At 53.9% G+C, this 26,644-nt stretch overlaps 12 protein-coding genes across 12 annotated transcripts; 6 read left to right on the top strand and 6 right to left on the bottom strand.

The window, feature by feature from the left end:
* Positions 1–19: 19 nt before the first annotated feature.
* Positions 20–2,347, top strand: erb1 (ribosome biogenesis protein ERB1; the record flags this gene model as incomplete). The annotated part of the gene is made up of 1 exon (XM_056689681.1): positions 20–2,347. The coding sequence occupies one exon, from the start codon at positions 20–22 to the stop codon at positions 2,345–2,347; it is 2,328 nt and encodes a 775-aa protein (XP_056542110.1).
* Positions 2,348–2,966: 619 nt separating this feature from the next.
* Positions 2,967–4,864, bottom strand: N7482_007555 (uncharacterized protein; the record flags this gene model as incomplete). The annotated part of the gene is made up of 2 exons (XM_056689680.1): positions 2,967–4,728; positions 4,779–4,864. 2 exons carry the CDS (start codon positions 4,862–4,864, stop codon positions 2,967–2,969), a joined length of 1,848 nt encoding a protein of 615 aa, XP_056542109.1.
* A 1,050-nt stretch (positions 4,865–5,914) lies between these two features.
* On the bottom strand, positions 5,915–6,325 carry N7482_007554 (uncharacterized protein; the record flags this gene model as incomplete). Its single annotated transcript, XM_056689679.1, has 1 exon — positions 5,915–6,325. The coding sequence occupies one exon, from the start codon at positions 6,323–6,325 to the stop codon at positions 5,915–5,917; it is 411 nt and encodes a 136-aa protein (XP_056542108.1).
* A 246-nt stretch (positions 6,326–6,571) lies between these two features.
* On the top strand, positions 6,572–8,198 carry N7482_007553 (glycoside hydrolase family 76 protein; the record flags this gene model as incomplete). The annotated part of the gene is made up of 4 exons (XM_056689678.1): positions 6,572–6,671; positions 6,754–7,001; positions 7,064–7,516; positions 7,611–8,198. 4 exons carry the CDS (start codon positions 6,572–6,574, stop codon positions 8,196–8,198), a joined length of 1,389 nt encoding a protein of 462 aa, XP_056542107.1.
* A 305-nt stretch (positions 8,199–8,503) lies between these two features.
* Positions 8,504–10,825, bottom strand: N7482_007552 (putative AAA family ATPase/60S ribosome export protein Rix7; the record flags this gene model as incomplete). The annotated part of the gene is made up of 3 exons (XM_056689677.1): positions 8,504–10,396; positions 10,466–10,714; positions 10,769–10,825. 3 exons carry the CDS (start codon positions 10,823–10,825, stop codon positions 8,504–8,506), a joined length of 2,199 nt encoding a protein of 732 aa, XP_056542106.1.
* Positions 10,826–10,995: 170 nt separating this feature from the next.
* N7482_007551 (ESCRT-III subunit protein VPS20) lies at positions 10,996–11,877 on the top strand (the record flags this gene model as incomplete). Its single annotated transcript, XM_056689676.1, has 3 exons — positions 10,996–11,039; positions 11,221–11,584; positions 11,644–11,877. The coding sequence occupies 3 exons, from the start codon at positions 10,996–10,998 to the stop codon at positions 11,875–11,877; spliced, it is 642 nt and encodes a 213-aa protein (XP_056542105.1).
* Positions 11,878–12,073: 196 nt separating this feature from the next.
* N7482_007550 (PITH domain-containing protein) lies at positions 12,074–12,968 on the bottom strand (the record flags this gene model as incomplete). The annotated part of the gene is made up of 3 exons (XM_056689675.1): positions 12,074–12,494; positions 12,641–12,752; positions 12,827–12,968. The coding sequence occupies 3 exons, from the start codon at positions 12,966–12,968 to the stop codon at positions 12,074–12,076; spliced, it is 675 nt and encodes a 224-aa protein (XP_056542104.1).
* A 568-nt stretch (positions 12,969–13,536) lies between these two features.
* On the bottom strand, positions 13,537–15,669 carry N7482_007549 (putative ATP dependent RNA helicase; the record flags this gene model as incomplete). The annotated part of the gene is made up of 2 exons (XM_056689674.1): positions 13,537–15,387; positions 15,445–15,669. 2 exons carry the CDS (start codon positions 15,667–15,669, stop codon positions 13,537–13,539), a joined length of 2,076 nt encoding a protein of 691 aa, XP_056542103.1.
* Positions 15,670–16,034: 365 nt separating this feature from the next.
* Positions 16,035–17,514, top strand: N7482_007548 (CUE domain-containing protein; the record flags this gene model as incomplete). Its single annotated transcript, XM_056689673.1, has 5 exons — positions 16,035–16,055; positions 16,106–16,433; positions 16,491–16,736; positions 16,799–17,080; positions 17,135–17,514. The coding sequence occupies 5 exons, from the start codon at positions 16,035–16,037 to the stop codon at positions 17,512–17,514; spliced, it is 1,257 nt and encodes a 418-aa protein (XP_056542102.1).
* Positions 17,515–17,942: 428 nt separating this feature from the next.
* On the bottom strand, positions 17,943–18,345 carry N7482_007547 (mitotic-spindle organizing protein 1; the record flags this gene model as incomplete). The annotated part of the gene is made up of 3 exons (XM_056689672.1): positions 17,943–18,017; positions 18,102–18,179; positions 18,268–18,345. The coding sequence occupies 3 exons, from the start codon at positions 18,343–18,345 to the stop codon at positions 17,943–17,945; spliced, it is 231 nt and encodes a 76-aa protein (XP_056542101.1).
* A 2,027-nt stretch (positions 18,346–20,372) lies between these two features.
* Positions 20,373–22,512, top strand: N7482_007546 (PP2C family serine/threonine-protein phosphatase; the record flags this gene model as incomplete). The annotated part of the gene is made up of 7 exons (XM_056689671.1): positions 20,373–20,408; positions 20,783–21,104; positions 21,235–21,308; positions 21,374–21,458; positions 21,561–21,767; positions 21,854–22,109; positions 22,167–22,512. Coding segments are annotated over 7 exons (1,326 nt in total), but the record flags the coding sequence as incomplete, so codon positions are not given.
* A 1,310-nt stretch (positions 22,513–23,822) lies between these two features.
* Positions 23,823–25,509, top strand: N7482_007545 (choline-phosphate cytidylyltransferase; the record flags this gene model as incomplete). Its single annotated transcript, XM_056689670.1, has 4 exons — positions 23,823–24,328; positions 24,409–24,759; positions 24,858–25,263; positions 25,375–25,509. 4 exons carry the CDS (start codon positions 23,823–23,825, stop codon positions 25,507–25,509), a joined length of 1,398 nt encoding a protein of 465 aa, XP_056542099.1.
* Between the last annotated feature and the right edge of the window lie 1,135 nt (positions 25,510–26,644).

The raw sequence follows: 26,644 nt of genomic DNA, 5'->3' as shown, positions 1-26,644 counted from the left end.
GGCTCAACGGTAAGCAACCATGGACGCCAGGAAGGCCTCGAAGAAGCGCAAGGCGGTTACTCGCGATGTGGAGGAAGAAGCTGGTGTCTTTTCGGGAGATGAGCTGGGTGCGGAAAATCTGGATGGAGCTCTCTCGGACAACAACAATGACCTGTCGGAGAGCGAGGAAGAAGATAGCGATTCCGAAATCGAGCTGATTGACGACTTCAGCGACGAGGACGATGAAGATGAATTGGACAGCGATGAGATCCCATCGGATGGCGAGGATGAAAAGCCGAAAAAGTCTGCGGAAATTACGCCTAACGGCACCGAGCCTAACTTCCGCGTCGTGAAGGACGCCAACGGAAACGAGCGCTACCTTTACGATGAGATCAACCCGGACGACAATTCGGACTACTCGGATGTCGAGGAGAAAGCCAACACCATTGGCGACATCCCGTTGTCATTCTACGATCAATACCCTCACATTGGCTACGACATCAATGGCAAGAAGATTATGCGTCCGGCGAAGGGCGAGGCTCTGGATGCTCTCCTCGACAGCATTGAGGTCCCTAAGGGCTGGACTGGTCTCACCGACCCTTCAACTGGCAAGCCATTGCAGCTGAGCCAGGAGGAGCTGGAGCTGCTGAAGAAGGTCCAGATGAATGAGTCCACTGTCGATGGCTACAACCCGTACGAGCCCTTGGTGGAATCCTTCTCTAGCCAGCTGGAGATCATGCCCCTCAGTGCTGCCCCTGAACCGAAGCGCCGATTCGTCCCATCTAAGCATGAGGCTAAGCGTGTGATGAAGATCGTCAAGGCGATCCGCGAGGGCCGTATTCTTCCTTATCGTCCCCCGGAGGAGCGGGAAGAGAAGGAGGAAGCTCTCATCAGCTACGATCTGTGGGCCGATGAGGTCGGGCGACCCGACCACATTATGCACATTCCTGCGCCCAAATTGCCGCCGCCCGGTTATGAGGAGAGTTATCACCCTCCTCCTGAGTATCTTCCCGATAAGAAGGAGCGCAAGGAGTGGGAACAGACCGATCCCGAAGACCGCGAGCATGAGTTCTTGCCCAATGACTTCGGCTCTCTTCGCAAGGTTCCCGGATACGAGAACTTCATTAAGGAGAAGTTCGAGCGTTGTCTGGATCTGTACCTTGCTCCTCGTGTGCGCCGGAGCAAGCTGAACATCGACCCCGAGAGCCTGCTTCCCAAGCTGCCCAGCCCTGAGGAACTGAAGCCTTTCCCCACTACTTGTGCAACGGTGTTCCGCGGCCACAAGGGCCGTGTCCGTTCCCTGGCTGTGGACCCTACTGGAATTTGGCTTGCAACTGGTGGTGACGATGGATCTGTTCGTGTGTGGGAACTTCTGACCGGCCGTCAGCTGTGGAGTGTTAAGCTTAGTGACGAGGATGCGGTCAACGTGGTCCGCTGGCGGCCCGGCAAGGACGCCGTAATTCTTGCCGCTGCTGCGGGTGACGACCTCTTCCTTACAGTGCCTCCGATTGCCGACCCGGAGATCGAGAAGGCCAGCTTAGACATCATCGATGCTGGCTGGGGTTACGCCGCGTCTAACCCTCCGCCGAGCGCTGCGGAAGCAAACAAGAAGAACGTTCCACCACAGTGGATCCGTCCTTCGTCCGAGCTCGCAGATGCCGGTGTGTGCGTGCTCATCCCTCTCCGCTACATTCCGAAGTCGATCTCGTGGCACCGCCGCGGTGACTACTTCGTCACGGTGTGCTCTGGTGCATCGACCCCTGCCTCGGTGGCCATCGCCATCCACACTGTCTCCAAGCATCTCACCCAGTATCCCTTCCGCCGACGCCTCAAGGGCGGTGGTCCTCCTCAGACAGCCCACTTCCACCCCTCGAAACCGATCCTGTTCGTGGCTAACCAACGCTCGATCCGTGGCTACGATCTCTCTCGGCAACTGCTGGTCAAGATTGTCCAGCCTGGTGCCCGCTGGATCTCTTCCTTCGACATCCATCCGACCTCGTCCTCTGCTTCGGGTGGTGACAACATCATTGTCGGATCTTACGACCGCCGCCTCCTCTGGCACGATCTGGATCTGTCGCAGCGCCCCTACAAGACTCTGCGGTACCACCGCAAGGCTATCCGTGCCGTCAAGTTCCACCCCGGTGGTCGCTACCCGCTGTTCGCTGACGCCAGTGACGATGGCTCGCTGCAGATCTTCCACGGCAGTGTTACGGGCGACATGCTCAGCAACGCCAGCATCGTCCCCCTCAAGGTTCTCAAGGGCCATAAGATTACCGGCGAGCTGGGTGTCCTCGATATTGATTGGCACCCGCGTGAGGCTTGGGTTGTCAGTGCCGGTGCCGATGGTACCTGTCGGTTGTGGATGTAATCTTTTCTTTAGATCTTTGTTTTGCATGATACTCTTTCAGGCGTTCTCGTTGTATGTGTGTGTGTGTGTGTGTGCATCTTCTCTTTGTATAGCCCATACTTCCAATAAAAGTTGTTCCAAACATTATCAAGTGCGACATAATATCATTTAATCTGTAGTTGATACACTACACTTAAGATGCAATATCTACACGAGAAGGGATCAATACATCCTTAGAATTCGATGACGTGATCAACGAGCTCAAGGAGCGCAATTGGGCTGGAAGACGGTATCTGAATATCATCAATCGGTGATTTCGGATGCATTTCGGTCTGTGCACCAAGGTCCCCAGTAAAAATCTCAACGAAGCTCAGCCTAACATCCAGTCAGTATCGATATTGGCCTACAATACCCACGCTAGGAGACAAGATGGCTCACGGGGGTGTAAAGTAAGACTGCAGCTTTGACACTGAACCTCGGTTGTGCAACACCCAGTGCTCGATTGCCACCTGTTGAAAACCCACTCACACTCATCAACTCTGGATCAGCACACCCTAGGCCAGAATAGCAACCAATACTCAAGGCAGAATTCACCCCATATCTCATAGTAAGACTATTTCAGGACCGGACTGCGTCGGAATTATTCCCGCTTCCCGCGAAGTCGAATGACGTTGGGTCGTGTATCCTTCATAGGTACTGCGATTTTCTGCACAAAAGTTGCCAGAATATCTTGGCGCTCCTTGAACATCCATATCAGAGTCTCAAGTAGTTGAGACGCTCTCACGACCGATTTGAATGAGGGTTTGTTTATCAATTCATCTTGGATACGCTTGGATTTCTCTTTGTCGTGCTCATTCACTTGCTGGCCGAGGAAAGTATCGGGAAATTCCAACGTTTCTTTGCTGGCTTCAAAATGCACCTCGAAGGTGTCTGCATTGACGACTTCCGAGATCTTCTTTGATATTTCGAACGACAGATTTGCAAACATCTCTTCCCCGAGGGCATTATGGAAGAACTCAGAGAATCCAATGGTGATAAGATCTCTATGGTTTGGGTGCTTGGGGGGATAGGCAGCTTCAAGAGCTGCTCTGATGGCAGGATCCATGATAGACAAGTCGTCGGGCTTTGATGAGTGACTTGAGCTGCCCTTTGCGAAGTGAATGGCGCGAATTGCTAGCCAGGACTTGACTAGACTATCCTTGTTGCGCGGTAGAGGCTCATTGGTCGTGCTTATTATACGAATGATGTCGTCAAGAGCAGACATGTGTTCGTCGACCATTCTCTCAAGCACCGGCCCGCCATGTGTCTTTCCGTTGGCCTGTGGGTGCCCAGTTTGGTAGTCGGATCGAAATCCTTGCCTCGTCCATGCTTCCGCTCTCTCTCTCGAAAAGACTTCTAGATCTCTTTTGGCTCTCTCATATCGCGCTCGGGATCGGACTATGATAAGCGATCGAGCATGGCCAAGGATGTAGGATGTAATTATTTGATGATGGCGTGGGGAAAGCATTCCAATATTCACACGCCATGCGATCGTTGGCGGCCAGGTCTTCTTGCCCCGTGGTTTGCTTGGGACATCAATGTTGACAACGTCCTTGTGTGGTGCAGTTTTCAGTAAACTATTCTGCGGGAATGGAATCTGAAGACGGTGCATACTTTCAGCGAATGGTGACTCCCAGCATTGTGCTTCGTTGCAGAATACAACTGCAACATCAGGGCTAATTGGGAGAATGAGATGATTCATGTCGTCTGAAGTTATCCATATAAGCTGAGGCCCTGTCTCTTTTGTTTCCATCCCCAAGCGTGATTCTCTATCACCCTCAAAGTCCACTAGGCTTTCGTTGAGGAAGAACTCGTAGCCATCAGCTGCTTTCCAAACCTGAAGGGCATATCCTTCAACAAACGCCTTGTAGGTTTGTGCAACTCTATTATGTGAGTTATCATTGATCTTTTCAGCATCTACAAGCAGGTCTTCGTGGCTAGTCTCGAGAAGGTAGAGCAGGTGCTCAAGCCAGACGTCGCTCGGATCTGCCGATCGGCCACTCCTCCTCGAATCGTCAAAAAGTTGTTGAAACAAGAAGTCGTTTTCGCGGTAAGGGTTTGTGACCTCATCTCTATACTGCTCTGACCGTCTAAGGGAAATGTTCATGAACTTGAATAGAATGTGGATATCCTTCTCCAGGACGTCCACATGGGCTGCGCCATTGGTGATGGCGGTACAGATTTTTCTGAAAACCGAGCTAGTCTTGCACTCAAGCTTGCTGAGCAGGTGCTCGATCCTCATAGGATCCTGCTCATCTGCTTTGTAGTACAGGTCTTGCTTGCCGCAAGTCCTCCTAACTTCTCCGAGGGAAAATGTTTTACTGAGCACGTCGAACACATGTAAGAGACCTTCCTGCGGGGACCTGTGTCTTTATTAGAAAGTAATTTTAGCCTGGGATGATTAGACTTTCACTTTTTTGTCTTGACTGTTGTAAATGCAAATTGTTTCAAAATAAACTGAGGAATATAGTGGTGATATTGGGATCCTGGTTCTGCCATGTTGATGGTCGTATGGGAAATTCGATTTAGATATGAGCCTCACAGACTCTGGCGCCAGCAAAAGAGATGAACTATAGATCGTGCTCTGCTCTAGCTATGAGGGTTGATTCAAAGCAGATTGTCAGCCCAGAGGCTGCGGGGGTTGCTATCATGTGATGAGATGCCTTGCCCCTCTTGAGGCAGTCCAGTGATTTGGTGTTGTCGGCTTTATAATCATCGGGCTTCAAAGGTACCGGAACAATGGCGAGCTTTATAGGTTACGATATTTAGAGTGTAGATAATGAAATAATTCAGGTCTATGTCTATGGAGTGGTAACTCACCGGAACGGGTGATACAAGTGCCCACTTTTCTTATGTTTTTGTAGGCAATTATGGATTACGCATGAACTGGAGCGGTACAACCGCTGATATCGGCCACGCTGGCCCTGGGAGAGTTCTCAACAGCCTCCCCCTGATCATTATCCATCAATCTGATTATCAAGGCAGTCTTATTGGACATCTACCGCACTAGCGGATACTGATAGAGCCAGATGCGACAGGACGCCATGTGGACCACGAGCCAAGCTCTGTGGGTACTACCTTGTTGAAATGATGCGAGGTGAAGACCGAACCTCTGCCTCTCCGTGACGATAGGGGGGTTCCTTTTCCAGCAACCTTTCTTTCCATTTCTAATCAATCAGCCGCATCATAGGCTCATCCTTGAAATTGGATTGTTGTCCACCTCGGCAGCACGGCTCCCGATCATTGAATATCCAGTCCTGCGTGGGCTATGACGGGTACATTGGGAGGGCTAGCTAGGCAGCGACATAAGTACAGATACTTCGGTACACGGGCCCCTGTTAGAGCGATCAAAGCTGTCTCCAGCTAACAGCTGTGTCGCAGAGAAGAAGCGCTGGCTGTACGCGTAATGGACAGGCGCTAAGACTAGTCCCCGATGATGTCAAGAGTGTCTGTCCCATAAGGGGATTGATCGTCGATACAAAAATAGATGAACCAGAAAGTGCCCCAAGGGCGTTGGAGCTTGAGTTGCTGACCAGCCGGAAGAATCAACTATGGTGGAGCTCGAGCCTCGCCTTCCCAACATGGCATTTGTCGAGCCAGGGTCGTCGCATGGCCCCGACCCTCCCAGTCCCTTCCATTGGATCCATGCAGTCCCACTCGGGTCAGACAATGAGCACCGGCTTCTACTTGCGCTTCTGGTCGTATTGTCACGGCCGTGAAGGTGAGACACGGTGGCCCGTCATCCGTCCACGACTTGCGGACCGCCCTAAGTCGCCTGTCCCTGGTTCCATTTGACGTGATCGTACAGCCCCCGAACATCGTCGGGGGCGCGTCGGGGTACCGCACACCCCACCATTCCCCATCTTGCGTGGGGCGATTCGGACCCTGCTGCGCCTGCGGCTGCGATGATTCCACATCCCTGCCGGTGTCCACTTTTCCAGGCCCAATGCTGCTGTCCATCTTAATCTCGAGAGAGGAATGACATAACAAGGCCCCGAAGTTTTTCAGGCGACCGGCCCTGCAGTTGATCTGAGTTTCCAACACCGCGCAAACTATCCTTTGAGACCTCGACTCAAATGGTTGAAACACTTTCAGCCAGATCATAGTTCGAGTAGACCCTTGCTGCGAACCTGCCCGCCTCATACCCACCGCCGTTGACGTACTTCTTTCAAGCGGTCGGCCCCAACTCGACACCGTCCCTCGGCGATGCAAATAAGCGGGACGAGCTCACTATGTGCAGTCATTCTCTATGCGCTGGCACTAGTCTCCCAGGCGCATGCGATCAATCTCGATATCAAGGATGAACGTGAGTCCTGGTCGTGTTCAATGTCCATCTAGGCTCTGCTCCTGGAGTCGCCTGGCTAACCGGGCATGCCGCCTCTGACCAGAATCCATCAAAGATGCCGCTGCGACTGCTACGTACGGGATGATGGTATGGTATCATGGAAATGAGACCGGGCAGATCCCGGGGGCTTTCCCGGACAAGTGGTGGGAAGGATCCGCCCTGTTCTATGCGTTGCTCAACTACTGGCACTTCACGGGCGACGACACATACAACGACGAGCTGAGCGTGGGATTGGAATGGCAGTCGGGCACCAATGGAGACTATCTGCCCAATAACTACAGCCACTTCCTGGTGAGAAGATTGCGGCCTACCCATGATCACCAGAACGCCGGGAGGCTAATCGATTCGCGCAGGGAAATGACGATCAAATGTTCTGGGGCCTTGCGGCGATGACGGCTGCCGAGTTGAAGTTCCCTGATGTTTCGGATGGGTTCTCCTGGCTTTCACTTGCGCAGGGTGTCTTCAACTCCCAAAAGGGTCGATGGGACACGACAATGTGCGGCGGAGGGATGCGCTGGCAGATGTTCCCGTACCAAGGAGGCGGTTATACGATGAAGAATGCCATCTCCAATGGTGGTTTCTTCCAGCTGGCTGCACGTCTTGCCCGATACACCGAGAACCAGGAATACGTCACCTGGGCGAACAAAGTCTGGGACTGGTCGATCAACTCGCCGTTGGTTAACAATCAGACTTGGCTGGTGCAGGATTCCACGGAAGGCACAGACGGTTGCATAAATGGAGCCAACATCCCCTGGTCATACAACTATGGCACATATCTCATGGGTGCTGCCTATATGTATAATTATGTAAGTTCCGTCCGGCGCTCCTGGTCATAGTGGATGATCTCGCGGTCACGAAAGCGTGGGGGAGGGAACAGCACTAACCATGGGAACTCCCCAGACTGGTGATCCACAATGGCTCGAAGCCACAAACGGTCTTTTGAACAAGACCCTCCAAACCTTTTTCCTGAAAGAGAACGGATATGTCATGGAAGAGATCACATGCGAGCCCCAGGAGATCTGCAACAACAACGAGGTCCTCTTCAAAGGTCTTCTGTCGACATGGCTCTCCTATATAGCCCTCGTCGTCCCGTCCACATACGACCAAATCATGCCGAAGCTGCAGGCCTCGGCCGTAGCGGCTGCCCAGTCCTGCACCGGCAACAACAACAATACCTGTGGCGTTCGCTGGTATCAATCTAAGTGGGATGGATGGACCGGAATGGAGGAGCAGATCAGCGTCAGCCAGGTCTTCAGTGCCAACTTGCTTCCCTTCGTCCAGAGCAAGGCGGTGGCACCAGTTACGTCCAAGACGGGTGGAAATAGTACCAGTGATCCCAACGCGGGCCTGGATAACAATAACAATAAAAAGAGTGCACCTAAGCCAATTACCGGTGGAGACAAGGCAGGTGCTGCGATCATGACGGTGCTTCTCGTCGGAGGGTGGGGAGCGTTGATGGCTTTTGCACTGATGGGATCGGGGGCCTGAAGCGCCAACCACCGAACATGCTGCATTGATGACCTTTGTTACTGGAGTTGGAGCAATGCTGAACTATATCTGGTTTTGAGCGAAGGGGGGTTCGACATATCTAGCATATTCATCACACTTTCCACATCATCAGAAGCATATTTACTATCAATCAAGAAATCATCGGGAGAGAAAGGGTGACGGCTCAGATCTCTATGATATGGGAGGGTATATGTATCCATCCAAATGAACCAAACGAACTAACGAACTCGCCCACAAACAAAAGCTCTAAACGATAAAAAGGTCACCTGCCCACGAGCGCGGTCTCAAACCACGCCCGAACCCCACTCCCGCTTAAGCCTTTCGTACTTCCTCATGTCCGAAACACTAGGTCGAATGAACGACTTCGCCGTAACGAAGTCTTCCAGGCGAATAGTATCGCGACGCTTGATAGCCGAATAACCCGCACGACGCAGTAAGCTGCCGAGGTCCGCACCGCTGTACCCGTCGCACTCCTCCGCGAGCCGGCGCATATCTTCGGTGAACTCGATCGGCAGCTTCCGCAGCAGCGTCTGGAGGATGTCCACGCGCTCGAGCGGGGAGGGCAAGTTGACAAACAGCAGGGTCTCCAGACGGCCGGGGCGGAGCATGGCCGGGTCGATGATATCGGGGCGGTTGGTGGCGGCGATGACATAGATACCCTGGCGGCTGCTGCCGAGGCCGTCCAGCTCCGTGAGGAGGGTGTTGACGACGCGGGCGGACGCCTCGGAGAGAGTGTCGTCGCGGCGGGGCACGAGGGCGTCCAGCTCGTCGAAGAAGATGACGCAAGGGACGGAGGAGCGGGCGCGGACGAAGACCTGGCGCACGGCGCGCTCGGATTCACCGACGAACTTGTTCAGCAGCTCGGGGCCCTTGACGCTGATGAAGTTGGCGCGCGACTCGTTGGCCACGGCCTTGGCCAGCAGCGTCTTGCCGCAACCTGGCGGGCCCCAGAGGAGGACACCGGTGGGCGCCGTGATACCGACTTGCGCGTAGATGTCGGGGTTCTTGATCGGCTCGACGATGGCGGTGGCCAATTCGTCGCGGATGCCGCTGAGAGCGCCGATGTCGGCCCATGTTGTGTCGGGGATCGTGGCGAAGCCTTCCCGCTTGGACGAAGGCTGGATCTTGGGGAGTGCGGTGAAAAAGTCTGCGTTGGAGACAAGCACGGTTTCAACCTCTGCGCCGATAGGGGTCTCCTTGGCGTGCGTGATCAGACGGCGCAGTTCGCGGACTTTGGGGCTGAGATCGTCCTCTTCTTCAATTTCCATCTCCTCGCCGCTGTTGGATTTGAGGATATCCAGGTACCGCTTGATAGCGGCTGCGCCTGCGGTCGAGACGAGGTCGTTGAGATCAGCGCCGACGAAACCAGGAGTTCTTTTGGCCAACGTTGTGAAATCGAGGTCATCCGCCAGACGCAACTTCCGTGTAAGCGCTCGCAAAATCTGCTCTCGGACCGGCTCCGAGGGCACGGTCATATTGATTTCCTTGTCGAAACGCCCACCACGACGGAGTGCGGGATCCAGGCTGTCTGGGCGGTTGGTGGCCGCAAGAACAATCACGGGCTTGCCGTCTGTCTTCTCCAGCGCAATCTCGTCCATACAAGTGAGAAGCTGAGCGACAATCCGCTTCTCCATTTCCCTTTGCGCGCTTTCACGCTTGGGGGTGATCGCGTCGATCTCATCAATGAAGATCAGACAGGGCGCAAGACGCTTAGCCTCTTCAAAGTGCTCGCGCAGAGCCTTCTCCGATTCGCCCGACATGCCCGATACAATGGAGGGTGCTGAGATCGAGATGAACGGCACCCCCAGCTCTGCCGCGAATGCATTGGCAATCATCGTTTTACCGCAACCGGGCGGACCGTGCAGCAAAACACCGCGCGGAGGTTGCACGTTGGACGAAAGGTACACCTGTGGTCGGGTCATGGGCAAGATGACCATGTCACCCAATTCCTGGACCACATCGTCCAACCCACCCAGATCGGCAAGACTGACATGCGTAGGCGGTGATCGGTCAACCGCACTGTCTCCCTTCCGCCGCTTGGACGCCGATTCGCTGCCTTGCTGTCGTCGCTTCGAAGCGGTCTTGGATGTACTGGTCGACTCGGCTTTTTGGGACGGGGTGGATTTGGTGGTGGTTGTCCATGCGCCGACGATGCTTTGATTCACGCCATTGGGCTCCTAGAATTTAAACAATCCCGGTCAAGATACCAGTACCACTAGGGTCGCTTTTGTCTGGATATTGCATACCGTGACGGGAGGCTCTTCCAGTCCCTCAAAGTCACCCTCCACAGAGTCGTCTTCTTCTTCGTCGCCGAATAGATCACTCCTAACCACCTCCAGAACTCGCTCCAGACTATTCTCCAACAGCTTCTTCGGTTTCCGGTTCAGGCTCGAGTTCGATCGCCGAATCTTCTCATGGATAACTGGGACCGAAAGGCGGTCACGGTCGACCCCGTCGGGCTGGTCGTCGATAATTTTGAGCACAACCTGGTAGACCTGCACAGAACATAAGCGAAAATCCAAAGAGAACTCTTGAATGGCAATCCTTACCTCACGATCCAGACCCTGGCTGAGGGTCGGTCTGCCTCCGCGATTCCTGGGTGCCATGGTGTGTCTTGCGAAGTGCGATATCGCAAGTCCGCAAAAAAAAGAAATGCGGGAAGCGGAAGAAGGCGAAAAATACGTGTATCGGGCGGTAACCGCGTTACGACCAACGTCATCCCCGAATTGAACCCTCCGTCGGCTGGACTGCGGTCTCATCAACACCGGAATGCGCGATGGGAAACTCCAGCAGTTCACAGAAGATCTCGGCGCAGGATCGGTGAGTCGACTACCCCCTTGTGGATAGCCTGCGAAGAAGACATACATGGAGATCTTCTCCAGGAACACCATCTGCGGCCTGTTTCCTCTGCTTCCCCTCGCACACGACCAGGCCCCTCCCACGGCTTCTACAGCAAAGCGCCCTTGACTCGGCTGACATTCTCTTCTTCATGATTGTGTAGGGCGATTCTTGACCTCAAGAATCAGCGCGATAAAATATACCAATACCAGAAACGTATCACCGTCCTCACCGACCGAGAGACTGCGATCGCGAAGGAATGCCTCGCACGCAATGATCGGCGGCGAGCACTGCTCGCTCTGCGGCGCAAGAAATACCAGGAATCGCTACTCTCCAAAACTGACAGCCAGCTCGCTCAACTGGAACAGTTGACGGGGCAGGTGGAATTCGCGCTGGTGCAGAAGGATGTGCTGTTTGGGCTGCAGCAAGGTACCCAGGTGCTGCAGGCGATCAACAAGGAGATGGGCGGAATTGAAGGCGTGGACCGGCTGATGGAGGAGACAGCAGAGGCGCGCGCTTATCAAGAGGTAAACATCAAGCAACCAATCTGTTTCTTCGAGTGGGAGTCTCTGACGGTCTATTTTAGGAGGTGAGCCAGATGCTGGAGGGCCATTTGTCGACGCAGGACGAGGAGGATGTCGAAGACGAATTGGAGGCTTTACGACAGGAGGTTGCTGGACCTGTCGACCTGCCGGCTGTTCCCCACACTGTTCCCCAGTCGCCTCTCCCCGCACATCCCGACGAAGTTCAAGAGCCAGCACAAGAACAAACCGAGGCCAAGGCTAAGACCAAAGCTCGAACGCCTGTCTTGGCGGCCTGATAGGACTCTGTTGAATTTACTTCAAACCAGATCGATCACTTGCATTACACGATCGGAAGCATTGGATGGCGTTGGTGGCATTTTGTGACATGCGTTTTGCTCATGATTCGTTATTCTTCATGTAGAGATCATTAATACGTTGGAGTTCGCTATGCTCATATTGGAGTCATCATTGTTCCCGGAACTTCGTCACAGCTCATTGACCAGGCATTGTACGAGCTCCGGTGTCGCTAATCCCAGGAATCGCAACATGATCATTGGGATTGGCAGCAGCCTCATACAAGAAGCTGATCGGTTCCCGATTTAGCGCCAGGAACTGACCCTTGAACCCGATGTAGCCTATCTTGGTGACATCCTCCTCGCCGTCGCTCCAGTTGTCCTCCACGAAAATGGTAATGGAAGTAGTGGTGTTCCAGTGTGCGCGATTCAGCGGTATTTCAAAGACATCCTCGCCAGCCACAGGCTGGGGAACTTCGATGGTCTGGATTGGAGAGAGATCCGAGGCAGTAGAGAAGTCCAGGTCGTCGCGGTTCTTGAAAAGCTTCAGGGTCTTTGGGGCGGAGGGAGTAGGTGCGGTGTAGATGAGAATTGAGTGGACTTTGACCTGGCCAGTGAAGCTGATAGTAGGTTTGCGTTAGTTTTGTTTCCATCCCGATACGATGAGGGGCATATAGTGGGGGTGTCAAATTTTGCGATAAGTGAGCAAAAGCGAAGCGGGAAGGGGAAAATATATCAACAGAGTATAGAAGCAGGGAAAACACACGGAATGTGCATGAGAAGCTGCTCATCAGCATCGCTCTCAAGCTCAGGCTGGTCATTCAGTCGCTCGGCCCAGGTCTTCTTGACAATGGCGGCGCCACCCTTAGGGGTCGCCTCTATTTTCTAGTTGTCAGCACAGATGCGAATTGAGGCGAAATTAACGCCTTGTGCACACGATGAATTAGGATACCATTCAAGGTGGTAATTGAATCGAAGTCGATTTGTGAGTAGAGCAGCGACTGAATCGCGGGGGTGATATCGTTGGAATGGTCGTGTTCATCGTGGCAGTGACCGTGCCCCTCACCACCGTGGTGGTGATGGTGCCGGGACATGATGGGCGAGATTCTTGGTCGGTAATAGGTAAAGGTACCGCGGAGTTGTAGGGGAAGAGTCGAAGGCGCGGGGCCAAACAATCCTAAGAGTCACAGAGAAAGTTTGGAGGGATCCGCGCGGCTTCTCTCCGCACCCCGTGACGTCGATCCCAGAGATCAGTTAAGAAGTATAAACAAAGATACGAGGTGTAATCAGAGTTTCCTGCGCAGTCTAAGTAATCAGAGTAGGCTGTGATTTAGGTCTTTTACTTTCACCATCCTAATTACCGGCCATACTTTGCAAAATCAAATGACGCTTCCCTTCTATAATGGTAATGATTGAGCTAGTACGGGTGTCTCTCTGACCTTATCTACCAATATGATGTTAATCAGGATGGTGAGTGTGATTTGTGATAGTAAGCGCAGGGGACAAGTTTATTTGAATATAGCCTGTTATGAGTTGGAACCGCAGTGATCCGCTTCTATCGTCTTTTCGCGGTGAGCTGTCCTACAAGAGTTGAAGAGAACAAATGAAGCATTATATCCTATGTCATGGTATCGTCGCATTAAAGCAGTTAAGTCGCGCAGATCATGTAACCCGGTAATATTCAGGAGCATATTCCAGGAGGTAGCTCTTCTCAATCTTCGTCACGTCACGGATATAGATCTTGTCGCCGGTTTGCATTATTTCATGGAATATCACCCAGTCCGCTTTTCGGTTCTGGTTGGCCAATAAATTAGCAATATATACCGTGAGGGTAGAGGAGTCGGGAACACTTACAAACATCAAAGAGCTAGGGTGAGCATGGAGAGTCAAACTCCCACTGACAGTCTTGAATGTGCCGTCCGGCTGCATCTTTGCCGCATGAGCAAAATAGCCAGTTGTCAGGCACCGCTGTATCTGCTCTGGTGATGTACTTAAGCCGGCACCGTTGTGATGAGTTGAGAGACTCTCGTCAATTTGAATGCCAAAGCGTTCAAGGTACCGCTTAAGTTGGCCACGGATACTGACGGCGCGGAGTAGAGCTCGGTAATTGAGTAGGTTATCACGGCACCATTTCGAATCCTTCTTTCCTTTGGTCACGAATGCTCGGTATACATTCAGATAGGTGAGATGGTCACCTTCTTCCACAGCAAATTTGCGCCGGTGATTCTCAGCGGCCTTTTTATCCCCATCGTGCTGCACCCACACAGTCCCCTGGAGGCTCACCATTGCTGCAATGGAAAGCATCTCACTCAGGCATTTGAAAGAAGGCGCAGCAAGAAGGACCTTGGCCATCATCGGGTCAACGGCCAGTTCAGCCATTCGCATGCCCAGTGGTTTTGTGAGTTTAGCATAGTCATCCACTGCGCCAAGGGAATACAGCAGCTCGAAGGCGCGGATAACAAGTTCTGCTGGAGGTGGCGTCAAGAAGTCGAAGCGAACAATATTATCAACGCCCAATGCCTTGAGCTGCATGACGACAGGTGCCAGGTTTGACCGCTGAATTTCGGGGACGGTTGCCGCAGGTAGTTGCTCATAGCTCTGTTGAGTGTAAAGACGGAAACATTTCCCAGGCTTTGTTCTACCCGCACGTCCAGCGCGTTGCGTAGCTGATGCCTTTGATATCGGCACGGCAGTCAAGGTCTCAATGCCCGTACTAGGGTTGTAAGCCCTAAGTTTGGCAAAGCCACAGTCTATCACATAGACAATTCCATCGATTGTGACCGATGCTTCTGCAATGTTCGTTGACACTATGACCTTCCGCGTGTTCTCCGGTGCCGGTTCGAAAACGTACATCTGCTGCTCCGTAGTAAGACCTGCATAAAGTGGCAGGGTGAGCAGTGAAGGGGACTTCGGGTTGAGATATGCGGCACGCTCCGACATCAACTGAATTGCACGATCAATCTCTTCCCGGCCAGTCAAGAAAAGTAGCACATCGCCCTCTCCTTCTTGGGTATGGATATCGAAGACAGTCTTAACTGCCCGTTCAACATAGTCCTCAGCAGGGTTTTCGAGGAACAGCGTATCCACAGGATACATCCTGCCTTCCAAGCTGATAATCCTCCCGATCCCGCTACCCAAATCAGCTGCGTCTGCGTCTGGTTTGTATTCATCGCCCACAAAGAATCGAAGGAATTCTTCTGCTTGTAGTGTCGCACTGCTCACAATAATGCGAAGCTCGGGGCGTTTCTTCATGATCTTTTTCAGAATCCCAAGCAGAACGTCGGTGCTGAGAGATCGTTCGTGGGCTTCGTCGACCATAATCACGGAATACCGCGATAGCAGAGGATCTACCAGTGCTTCTCTGAGCAGCATTCCATCAGTCAAAAATTTGACTCTGGTCGCCGCAGAGGTGACGTCTTCGAAGCGGATTGAATATCCCACTTCTTCGCCGACCTTGCAGCGCATCTCCTCTGCGACTCGAGTCGCAACCGTAGTAGCAGCCACCCGCCGAGGCTGTAATTTGGAAATCAGTCATGAATCCTTTCTATGATGTCATCAGATGAAGCCTACCTGCGTCACAGCAATGGCCTTGCCATCGCCGCACCAACCAGCCTGATCGAGGTATTGGGGAAGCTGTGTTGTTTTCCCACTCCCTGTCTGGCCCACAACTATGGTGACCTGGTAGGTTTCAACCAGGTACAGCAAACTCTGCTTATGTCGCGCGATCGGCAACAGGGTCGCTGGTTTGTACAGTGCAGGGATAAAGCCGCCTGAAAGCTCCAGCTCAGAAGCCATCTTGTAGATCAAAAAAAGAGCGTGAAGACGGAGGGCTATATGGCTCGGCTCTTCTCAGGACTGAAACCCTGGCTCATGGAAAGGGCAATTCAAAACAGTGCTGCTGCTGCATTCTGAAATTTTTTGCGCTATATCGGCATGTCAGTTGCGGATCGACCTGGGGAGGTTCATGTTCAACGGCGACGCAGGATGGCTCTATAAAAGCTACCCGCGCATCACGTGCACCCCCACGTCACTTGTTTGGAGCTTCCCCGATGGGTTCTGCCTGCTTCACCTCATCTTCTCTTTCTACAGGCAACACCTTTCCTTCGATCCTATCTACGATCGCTTTCCCTGGTAGAACTCCCTTGCAAAACCATACCAAGATGTCGGAGGGGGAAAAGACTGTATGTACAGCCCCGACATGCAGCTTTTAAGCGGAGGCTCACTTTCACAGTCCACTCCCAGCAAGCCCGTGGCTGCGGTTGTGCCGAACAGCCCCCGTGCTGAGTCGCCCACTACCGCGCGACCCCTGGACTTCGACGATGAGCCGCAGGAGTCTGGAGTCACCTCCAGCGGCAACGCCGCACCGTCTCAACAGACCCAACAGACCGCCACTGAGGCTCCCCCAGCTGCCCCGCCAAAGCCGCCGAGGCCTCTGAGCCCTAGAGAGCAGTCGGTGAACACACTCAAGGAGGCTTTCCCTACAATCGAGCCTACCGTGATCAAGGCTATTCTGAACGCGAGCAATTGGAATGTCGAGCGCGCATTCAATGCGCTTCTAGGTTTGTGCAGGCACCCCCGAACTGCGAAAGGGACAACAAGCTAACCCCCGCTTCTAGGCATGACCGATCCCACCGCTCAAGAGGATATGGTGCCTCCCCCGAAGCCCCCTCGCCCGTCGAAGCCTGCCACCACCACCACGCAGCGACAACTGGAAGCCGACGAACAATATGCGCGGCAATTGGCGGAACACTACAATGCTGGGGGGCGCCGGGGTCCGGCCCCTGGGTGGGAGAACGACCCTCGATATCGCCAACCACGGGGAAGCGAGGACTCGGAAGAGAAGGAATATAATTTCTTCGAAGGTAACAATCCATCGACCCTTTGACGAGAGTGTGCTGGGTGCTGACCGCGTGGTGATCTGCAGATGATCTACCTGTGATCCGCGATAACTTCCGCAAAGGGTTCCTGGAGACACAGACGAAGGTTAACTCATGGTTTGGGAACCTGAAGAAGCAATTCAATGGCGAGGATGAGGACGAGGAGGAAAGGAGGTCCAGCCAGCAATATGAGCAACAGACCTCGGCGTTTGGACGCCCACGGCGCAGCGGCGAACCGGGTCGCCGCAGTGGAGACCGTGAGCGCTATGATGCAGACCCCCAAGTGCTAGGTGATGACTTCTCTGCACTCAATCTACGGGACGGTGAAGGTGTGTACCCTGGACCTGGTGGTTTGGTCCCGCACCCGCTAACCATAATACCAGCTCCTCCTCGCCCACCCCGCCCTGGCACCAACATCAAGAAAGCCGCATCGCCTTCTCCCGATAGGCGGAAGGTATCCTTCCAAGACGGCCCTCCCACCGAAATCGACAACTTGTACGATCCATCCACCCCGGGCAAGCGCAACGCCCCAGCAGGCGCCAAGTCGAGCAAGTGGCAGCCTCTAGCCACAGTCGAGCCGTCCCCGGTAGCGGAGAATGACCCATTCAGCCTTGGTGACAGTGATGATGAGAAGGATACGAAGGCCAGAGAGCAAAACACTGTTTCGGAGAGCGAGCAGCTCAAGATGGCCACCGCCGAGGCAATGTCCGGCGAGATTGGCTCCTCCAAGGACGACAAAAAGACGGAGGATTCTTCGAAATAAATCAGACGGACGACGTGTGTTGATTTTACTTCGCTCTGGTCCTGTAATGGTTGTGGTTGCTTTTTCATGCCCTGAAATTCCCCCTCGAGTCTACAATTCCATGCCTGTCTTAGGTACTTTCTATACGGTTCAGCTTATCGGTGCGAGACGTTCCTCGCAGACTAACCTTCAACCCCATACTACCCCATGTGGTTATACCTTTGTCTATGCTAGCGAGTAGAGTGTCAACCCGAAGCGAGTAATCCCAAATAACCCCTAAATTTCTATCACCAACAGGTGTAAACCGTACCAAGCAAGCAGAAAAGTGGGTATCTATCAAAAAGGTCATTCGACCACTGAACGCCGTAAACCAGAATATGCACCTAGTATCCCCGTCGGAATACGCTTAACCGTCGAGCCACGGCACCAAACAGAGGCAACTAACTCGGCTAGTCTGCCGTCGCCGGCGCATTCGACAGGCGCTGAAAGCTTGCAGACTCCTTGCGCAAGTCCTCTATCACGGCCTGCAAGCAGAGAATGAGTACATCAGTTGAGTTCGCGTCTTAGTATATAGCGAGTCACGCCGGGGGGGCCAAGGAGACGCGTACCGCGAGTGCATCGGGGTTCACCCCGTTCTCAATCAGCGACACGCACAGCGAAAGCTCCGTACGGTCGAGATGTGTGTTCTGTGGATAGTTAGTCGATCTGTTCTCTGTTCCAGGTTCTGTTCATCCCAGGCCAGGCAGAAAGAAATATTGGGGGCGTTGGACGCACGAGCAGGATGGAGATCTCGTGCAGGATGTCAATGACCTCGCGCGCAGCCTGGCGCTTGTCGTCGGCTTGAGAGGGCATTATGTGTGACCGGTGATACAGTTGACACGGAGTCGTGCCTTGACCGATTTGCAGATGGAGTGCAGTTGGTTGGTTGTCGGGCGTTTGCTCGGGCGGCGTGTGTTGTGGGGTGGCCAGATGGAGGGCTCTCTGCCTGCGCGGCTCCACCGCAAATGAGCGGTCGACACGCTTTCAAGTATACCAGGGTACCGAGCACATATGTTGATTCTTTTCGACATAGTACACACTTTCCACAGAAGTTATTTCCGAACTCTCATCTTTCAAATGTGAGAGTAGCGGTAAGGTATCGTAGCCCAGGCTTTAGTGCATCCGATATTTCCATGGCCGTGGTTGGCCAGCGCAGCACAGGTCTCGACGCCTCGCTCAAACGATCATGCCCGGTACTTGGCAGCGAGTCCTTGTCCAGCCACGGACTTTTCTTGCGCAAACGTCCTACATAGGGGGAGGACTTTTCCCAGCCCAGACACTCGCAAACTCTGTCTCGGTCATTTTTGCGTTTTGCGTCCCCAGCAAGCATAACGCCCAGCCAGCCGTCTCCGAGAGCAACATTCTGATTTGTGCCGGCGGCCTGACACCGTCAGGATCCTCTCCGGAGCTCCGATGATTTCTAGTCTGGCTGCAGGATCAGCCCCAAGAACACAAAATAGTCGAAAGAGATCACGACCTCCACGATACAGGTCGCCACGTGGCGAGGTGTCCGCTTGTTTTTGCAGTGATGGTGTGTGCATTGAAGATGAGAAGCACCGGAGACCAGTCCAGGTGGCAATTGAGCTTGTATACGGTTGGTATGGAGGGTAATGTTATTAGGTATCTTTGAGGTTCTGGGTTCATAATTGGTGGAGGTGGAAGCCAGTGGAGGGATAGAGGCTGCGAGGAGTAACTAAGTGTGGAGCTCAGGATTCCGGGGGGGGGGAGGGGCCTCTCATTTGTTTAAGAGGCCCAAATAAATCATAACTGATTTGATCTGATCTGATTCAAGATTTCCTTGATCATCTCATTTCTGCTGCTGTGTGCAATCATGCTGCCGGGCGAACAATATATATAGTAGCATCTGTCTAGCTCCGATTGATCATGGTCTCTTGACTACCTATTGACATTGGCTAGGTTTAAACACCTCAGTACCTCAGATGCCAGATCTGATCTCCCACTACCGGGTGGGCCATGGAGCTCACAGACCACCCATTCTCCGTCTATATTCCATGCCACTTTTCTCAATAAGCAATTTAACTAAGCATCGGACGGCGTCCACCGTCCCCGCCCAGGGCAGCAAGTGGCACGTGCAGTCGTGACAAAAAAGCCGGACAGTTGGCAGGTGGGAGGTAGTGGACTTTTAGCAAGGAAGCCGGCATCTCCTCTGGTCGGAGTTAAGATCGATGAAATCCTTCACCGACTGCGCTAAGCGGGGAGGATATTTCCCCCTCGTACCATACTGTACCAGCCTCGCTCTGGGTCACAGCGTGACGATCACAGGGACGGCCGGTGCCTGGATGAACCGTCAGACATTACACAGAGCAGCGAAGATGAGCTCACAGCGTATTTTGGAATCATCAAGATAGACGCTCCTGCTGGCTGTCTGCCCGTCTGTCTCATTTGCCAGAGTCGCGCCGAGCTGAATGCTCACCTCATCGCCAAGTCTGAGTCAGGTGACGGCTATAGAGCACACGAGCGGAAGCGTAAGGTAACAAGGTAACGAGATTACGGGGAAATCTCTGCCTCGCCGACTATCTCATATCTCACCGTGCCAACAAAATTGAGTCTGTGACCTGCCTTTTAATTGTACTCTCTTCTCCCTCTTCCCTGTTTCCCCTTTCAATCCCTCCATAGGCCAATCTGGTGGGCGAGCCCTAACTAGATCGTCATTGATTCCCCACTTTGGCTGGCGACTTATCGCGGGACCAGACGAGACGCGCTGAAAGGCCTGCGCCCTCACCTGACTTTCCTTCCTTTCCTCCCCTTCTATCAGTCATCTAGTGCTTGACTCCGACACTCCCCCTCTTCCTCTCAATACTTATTCAATCCATACCATTATGGGTCAGACCTTGTCGGAGCCGGTGGTCGAGAAGGTGAGTCGCCGAAATTTCCTCTTGTTCCGTTGGCCTTTGCCCCTCCCCACACTGCGACATCATGGCAGCCCTCGAATGCCCTGCCCTTTTCCACGACCTCGGTCACCCCCCTGCCACCCCTTGTCTGTCTCAACATCCCTGCTACATGCTCGTTTTCACCTGGATGCCTCTCTCCTGCTCGGTGGAGGAGATTCTCAGACGTGGTGATCGGCTATGCGGGGTCCAGCTGACCCGGGGAGGGGTTGAGAGGACTCGTGTGGAAAGGAGGCTATTCCGGCCGCGGGCAGCCACCTACAGCACCCCTGAGCCGCCGATTTTTATCGGAGATATCCATATCGAACCCAAACTGACCTGAAATCTTCTCGATCTTCTAGACCTCATCCGAAGGCGGAGATGAGTGCTGCATCTATGGTGTGTCTGCCATGCAGGGCTGGCGGATCAGCATGGAAGATGCCCACGCAGCCATCCTCGACCTTCACGCAAACTACACGGGTCCTACTGACCAGAAACCGACCGATCCGGAGCAGCGTCTGGCCTTCTTCGGTGTATATGATGGCCACGGTGGAGACAAGGTAGCGCTGTTCGCTGGGGAAAACCTCCACAAGATTGTGTCCAAACAGGAGTCATTCGCCAAGGGAGACATCGAGCAGGCGCTGAAGGATGGATTTTTGGCCACTGATCGGGCAATCCTGGAAGGTTCGTGGCCACCTGTTGAAAGAGAAGAGGAGATCATCCGCTTCTCCCCCCTTCTCCCCCAGAGAAAGAAAGAGAGAAGGAAGAAAAATCGTCGGACAACCCCCCTCCTGACCAAGTGATATTGCTGCAGATCCGAAATATGAAGAGGAAGTGTCCGGCTGCACTGCTTCCACGAGCATCATCTCCAAGCACAAGATCTGGGTGGTACGTTGAAAACCGGAGGCATGGCGAGAATTAAAGGAGCTCTAGAGTGACTGATGCACAACCAGGCCAATGCCGGTGATTCCCGATCAGTGCTGGGTGTCAAGGGTCGCGCAAAGCCGCTGTCCTTTGACCACAAGCCGCAGAATGAAGGTTGGTGCCTATTCCCTGAACCCCAACACCCCACGCGCCGCCAGCAAACAAGGGGTTCTTTCTTTTCCCCGTGAGGGCAGCCTGCTAATTCCCCACCAACAGGCGAGAAGGCCCGTATTAGTGCTGCGGGTGGCTTTGTCGACTTCGGCCGTGTCAACGGAAACCTTGCCCTGTCCCGCGCCATCGGTGACTTCGAGTTCAAGAAGAGCCCCGAGCTGTCCCCCGAGCAACAGATCGTGACCGCCTACCCCGATGTGACTGTTCACGAGCTGACCGATGACGACGAGTTCCTTGTTATTGCTTGCGACGGTATGTCTCCCTTGACTACCTCGAACGCTGATCTTGATACAGCAGCGAAGAAAGCTGGGTTACGCATGCTCACAATATTTATATAGGTATTTGGGATTGCCAGTCCTCCCAAGCCGTGGTGGAATTTGTGCGGAGGGGAATCGCTGCCAAGCAGGACCTTTCCCGGATCTGCGAGAACATGATGGACAACTGTCTGGCCTCGAACAGCGAGACCGGCGGCGTTGGCTGTGACAACATGACCATGACCATCATCGGCCTGCTCAACGGCAAGACCAAGGAGGAGTGGTACAACCAGATCGCAGAGAGGGTTGCGAACGGAGACGGGCCCTGTGCTCCGCCCGAGTATGGCAAGTCTCACGAGGAACCCGAAGGAAGCCCCTCGTCGTGCTGACGGTCAAGTGTGCGAGCAGCCGAGTTCCGCGGCCCTGGAATCCGGAACCAATTCGAGGATCAGCCCGATGACTATGACTTGGAGATGGAGCGCTCGCGGGCCTTCAGCGTGCGCTCGGGCCGGATTATTCTCCTGGGCGACGGCACCGAGGTCATCCCGGACCAGAACGAGGACGAATTGTTCAATCAGACGGAGGAGCAGCAGGACCTGGCCAACCAGGTGCATCCGACCGATTCCACTCGGAATGAGCGTGAGGGCACCCCCGGTCCCCAGCGCAAGCAGGAGGAAGCCAGCGGCACCGCCGCGCAAATATCCGAATCCCCCGCCTCCACGGACGATAAGGAGAAGTCCACGCGTGCGTAGTTCCTGATCGCCCTGGATGTTTTCTACCTTCCTCCCTCTCTCCTCCCCTCTGTTTGGATTTTCTCTTTATCTTTTCCGTCTTCCCCTCCTTGTTTGTCTTGTGAACGGCCTTTTCCTCCCTCCCCCCTACCCTTGTCGCCCTGATCCTACGATCTATGTCCTTGCCTTCGTCTCTCTTTTTTTCTTTTCTCTTTAGCTATCCCTGGGACCCTTTCTTCGAGTCCGTACTATGTTTCTCCTTGAACCTTGAGATGGAATATTTGTCCGAGTCAGAGTGGGATGGGGACGGAGACGTGAAAGAGAGGGCGAGACAGACCTCGGGGGGTTTTGCGATGGAACGGGGCGTCGAGGGGAGGAATCAAGAAGGCCCAATTCGCCGGGTGCCAACTGGGCCCTTCATGCGCACGAATGTCTTCTTTTTTATGCTTTGACACCACACGAGATACCGCAGGAAATGCCCCGCTATTGACGAACCATTACATCTTACACGCCGTCTTGCCCTTCCTCATCCCTTGACTACTACATTTCCTGCCTTCTATCTCCCCGGTGTTTGATCTTGGATCTTTGACCTCATTTTCTCTCGGAGACACGAGATGGTGCATGATCATGGCCCCTACTTAACCGCATCATAAATATCCTCCGTCCTGAACGCCATTGACTCGGTAGAAGCACGAAAGCAACCTGGAGCGATAGGAACCCAGGCAATGCGGGACAGGATCGCTGCTGGCCTTCTTCCGCACATCCAATGGTGTATTCGGTAACCTGCTTGCGAGAGCATTTCCATTTCTCGTTCGAATGGTACTTTTGTACTATGGTAGACAGTTTTTCGGCTTTCTAACAGTGGAGTTCCGGGCGATGGGGGCCATCTGGGCTGCCATCTCAGGTTATGGCCGCTATAGCATGGAGACCGGGGTGTAACATTCCGTCATTTTGAGTCACTAGTTTTCGCATTGCGCCTTATATAGGTGAATCTACGAAATGGAGTGCGAGTTATACTGATAGGTGTACGAGTACGAGATACAGCCAAGCACCGAATCTGCCCCGAATCCGGGAAAGCCCCCTGGCCAGCCTGTCAAGACCCTGGACGACGTCAGTGCACGATGCCAATACCAGCTAAACCAGCTAAACCAGCTACGGCGGAGGACCCCACCGCCCAAAGAAAATTGCCCCCCTAACTACTCGGGCCACCGCGGCCCTTTCGTTTCAGCTCAACATCGCTCATCTTATTTAGGGGACCACCCTCTTCCTCCTCCCACCACTCCCGGGTCACCAACACTCTCTCACACGCCCCCGACACCACAATGACGTCCCCCTCCTCACCCTCCAGCAAGCGCAAGCGCAGCGCTTCGCACCTACCAGCACCACAACCCGGCACCGCCGAGCTCCAGCCGTCCTCTCGCGACGCGTCCGGCGAAGACGGTGAGGACTCGACCGGCCCCGCCCATGCCGCCATCTCCCGACACAAGAAGCAAGCCAGCGCCAGCGAGCCCGTACCACCCTCCAAGCGGGCCCGCAAGAGCTCCGGCGATGTGAGCCCGACCGTGACACCCAATGGCGCCATCCACATGGAAGACCCCGGCGAGCCGTCCGAGACTACGGTTGCCAGCAGTGACATCGAGGGCCGGCCCAGGAGTCGTCCGGGCTTGCACATTAATCTGCCTAACGCAGAGGAGGAGCGGCGTGCCGCCATGCTGCCGCCGCAGCGTGGAGGGTTGCAGGACCCGGTCGGATACCACACGAACCCGCCGCCCGAGGGGCGGGCGGTGCGGGTGTATGCGGACGGCGTTTTTGATCTCTTCCACCTTGGGTAGGTCCCATATCGACAACCAGGACACGTGTCCAGCTCGGACGAACCCGCAAGCTCGTTGATGCTAATTGCCCACGCAGCCACATGAGACAGCTCGAGCAGGCCAAGAAGGCGTTCCCGGAAGTCTTCCTGATTGTTGGAGTCACGGGCGACGAGGAGACGCATCAGCGCAAAGGTCTGACTGTGCTTAGCGGTGCGGAGCGTGCGGAAACCATTCGGCACTGCAAGTGGGTAGACGAGGTCATTCCGAACTGTCCGTGGGTGGTTACGCCGGAATTCTTGTCCGAGCACCAGATCGACTATGTCGCGCACGACGACCTGCCGTACCAGGCTGCCGAGGGTGACGACATCTACGAGCCCATCAAGGCACAAGGCAAGTTCCTGGTGACGCAGCGGACCGAGGGCGTTAGCACAACTGGCATCATTACCCGGTATGAAACCCCCGAACCCGCCCCCCCCAAAAAAAAATCGACCCATTGCCCTTCCTTTCCAACAAAATAATATGCTAATCCCTTTCTGTTGTGTCCAGCATCGTTCGCGACTACGACCAGTACATCTCCCGTCAGTTCAAGCGCGGCGCCTCGCGCCAAGAACTGAACGTCTCGTGGCTGAAGAAGAACGAGCTCGAAATCAAGCGCCATGTCGCCGAAATCCGCGACAACATCCGCAGCAACTGGACCATGACCGGTCAGGAACTCGGCCGTGAGCTGCGCCAGATCTGGCAGAATAGCCGCCCTGGCAGTCCTGCGCCCAGCGCCCGGAACAGCATTGATTACGGCAGTGCCCGCGGTCCGCTCACAAGCCCGACCGGCGGCAGCAAATCGCACCTCTCGCGCGTGGAGGCGCTTACTCGGCCCGATAGCCCTGGCGTGGGCCGGAATGAGGATTTCGCGACGGGATATAGTCTGGGATTGATTGGTGGAGTGCGCGCCTGGGTGAGTAAATGTCCTTTGTCCTTTCCGTCCTTCCCTGAATACGTATCCCGTGGTTCGGGGGTTTCAAATCGCATTCGTCGCTAATGATCATGCTCTTTTTCCCTTGGACAGATGGCACGCAGCCGCCTCTCCCTCACAGAACCGCCCAGCCATCCGCACTCGCCCACAGACGAAGACCCTGAGTCCGAGCAAAACGGCTATGACGAGAACGAGTCGCGGGGCCGCAAGGGCGTGTCCGCAGCGTAGTAGATTCCCGCAGACGCTGATGCACTCGGCTACTCTCTCTGTGTTGCTTGATGTGTATCGGTCCGGCGGATCGGGTTGGGATATTGGATATTGGCTTGGATTCGGTCCTCAGATCGGTTCTGGATGGACTCTTGCATTTGCACCTCACCTCACCGCACCTCATCTCACCTATCATCTTGCATTCGGTTTGTGTCTTATACTTCTAGGCTGTCTTACCTTACCTTACTTGTGGCTTTTCCCCCTCCTTTTCCCCAAATTGCAGGCGACCTTCTCTCTCTTTTATTCTGGCGCTTGGTGTTGTCTGCTTATTATACTTTCTCCCTATGGTATTGCTGTCGACGCTGTCGATGTTACTCTCGACTGGATTCGTCTGATGAAATACATGGTTGTGGACCGCAAAATTGATGCCCCTAATACTCCGCAAATTGAATCCCTCATCTTCTCTCTTGCCCTGCCCTGCCCTGCTTTACCCTGCTCTACCCTGCTCACGACCTCGCCCACCATTCACCAATTGCGCCTTGATATGATGTTTGGTTATGAGGTCCGCTTTCTTTTCGGTTCTTGTTTTTGCTGATCAGCTAGTTGGCTGGTTGGCCTGTTTGATATGCTGGGAGGCCTCATGTTGGCTTTCCGTGCAATCACAAAAGTGAAGGTTCTCATATGATAAGTCGGCTGCGCAAAAGAGGATCACGCCTCTGCTTTTGATTGGGGCCCTGGATCTGGACGATTGTTGCTTGTTGCTGGATATTGGGTATCATGGATATAAATGGATATATGGGATAGATTGCCCCTGACTTGTGCGGTTTCGGTACTCGTCGGAGAACTCTCAAAATTTATTGCACACATTGCAATCAGGAGTTTACATACTCGTTGCATCACAAGAGCAAAGTAGGAACTGCCTCTATAAGGCATGTCCAGACTGACACTCATACTAGGTGTACTGGACTTTCCAAATCTAGTGAGAAAACCTATCATAGACCTGAAACGATGCACGCGGGAGACCAAGTATATAGCGTATCGAGCATACCTGATACCATGTATATATCATTCTTGGAATCTCTCTCTACCTAGGGCTAGTCTTCCCCTCGTGGTCTATCTCTAGCAACCAAGCCACCCACATGCAAATGCAAAACCA

Source organism: Penicillium canariense (genome assembly GCF_028826845.1).
Source record: "Penicillium canariense strain IBT 26290 chromosome Unknown utg000004l_segment0_segment0, whole genome shotgun sequence".
NCBI lineage: Eukaryota > Fungi > Ascomycota > Eurotiomycetes > Eurotiales > Aspergillaceae > Penicillium > Penicillium canariense.
This window is presented reverse-complemented; position numbering and strand designations above follow the sequence as displayed.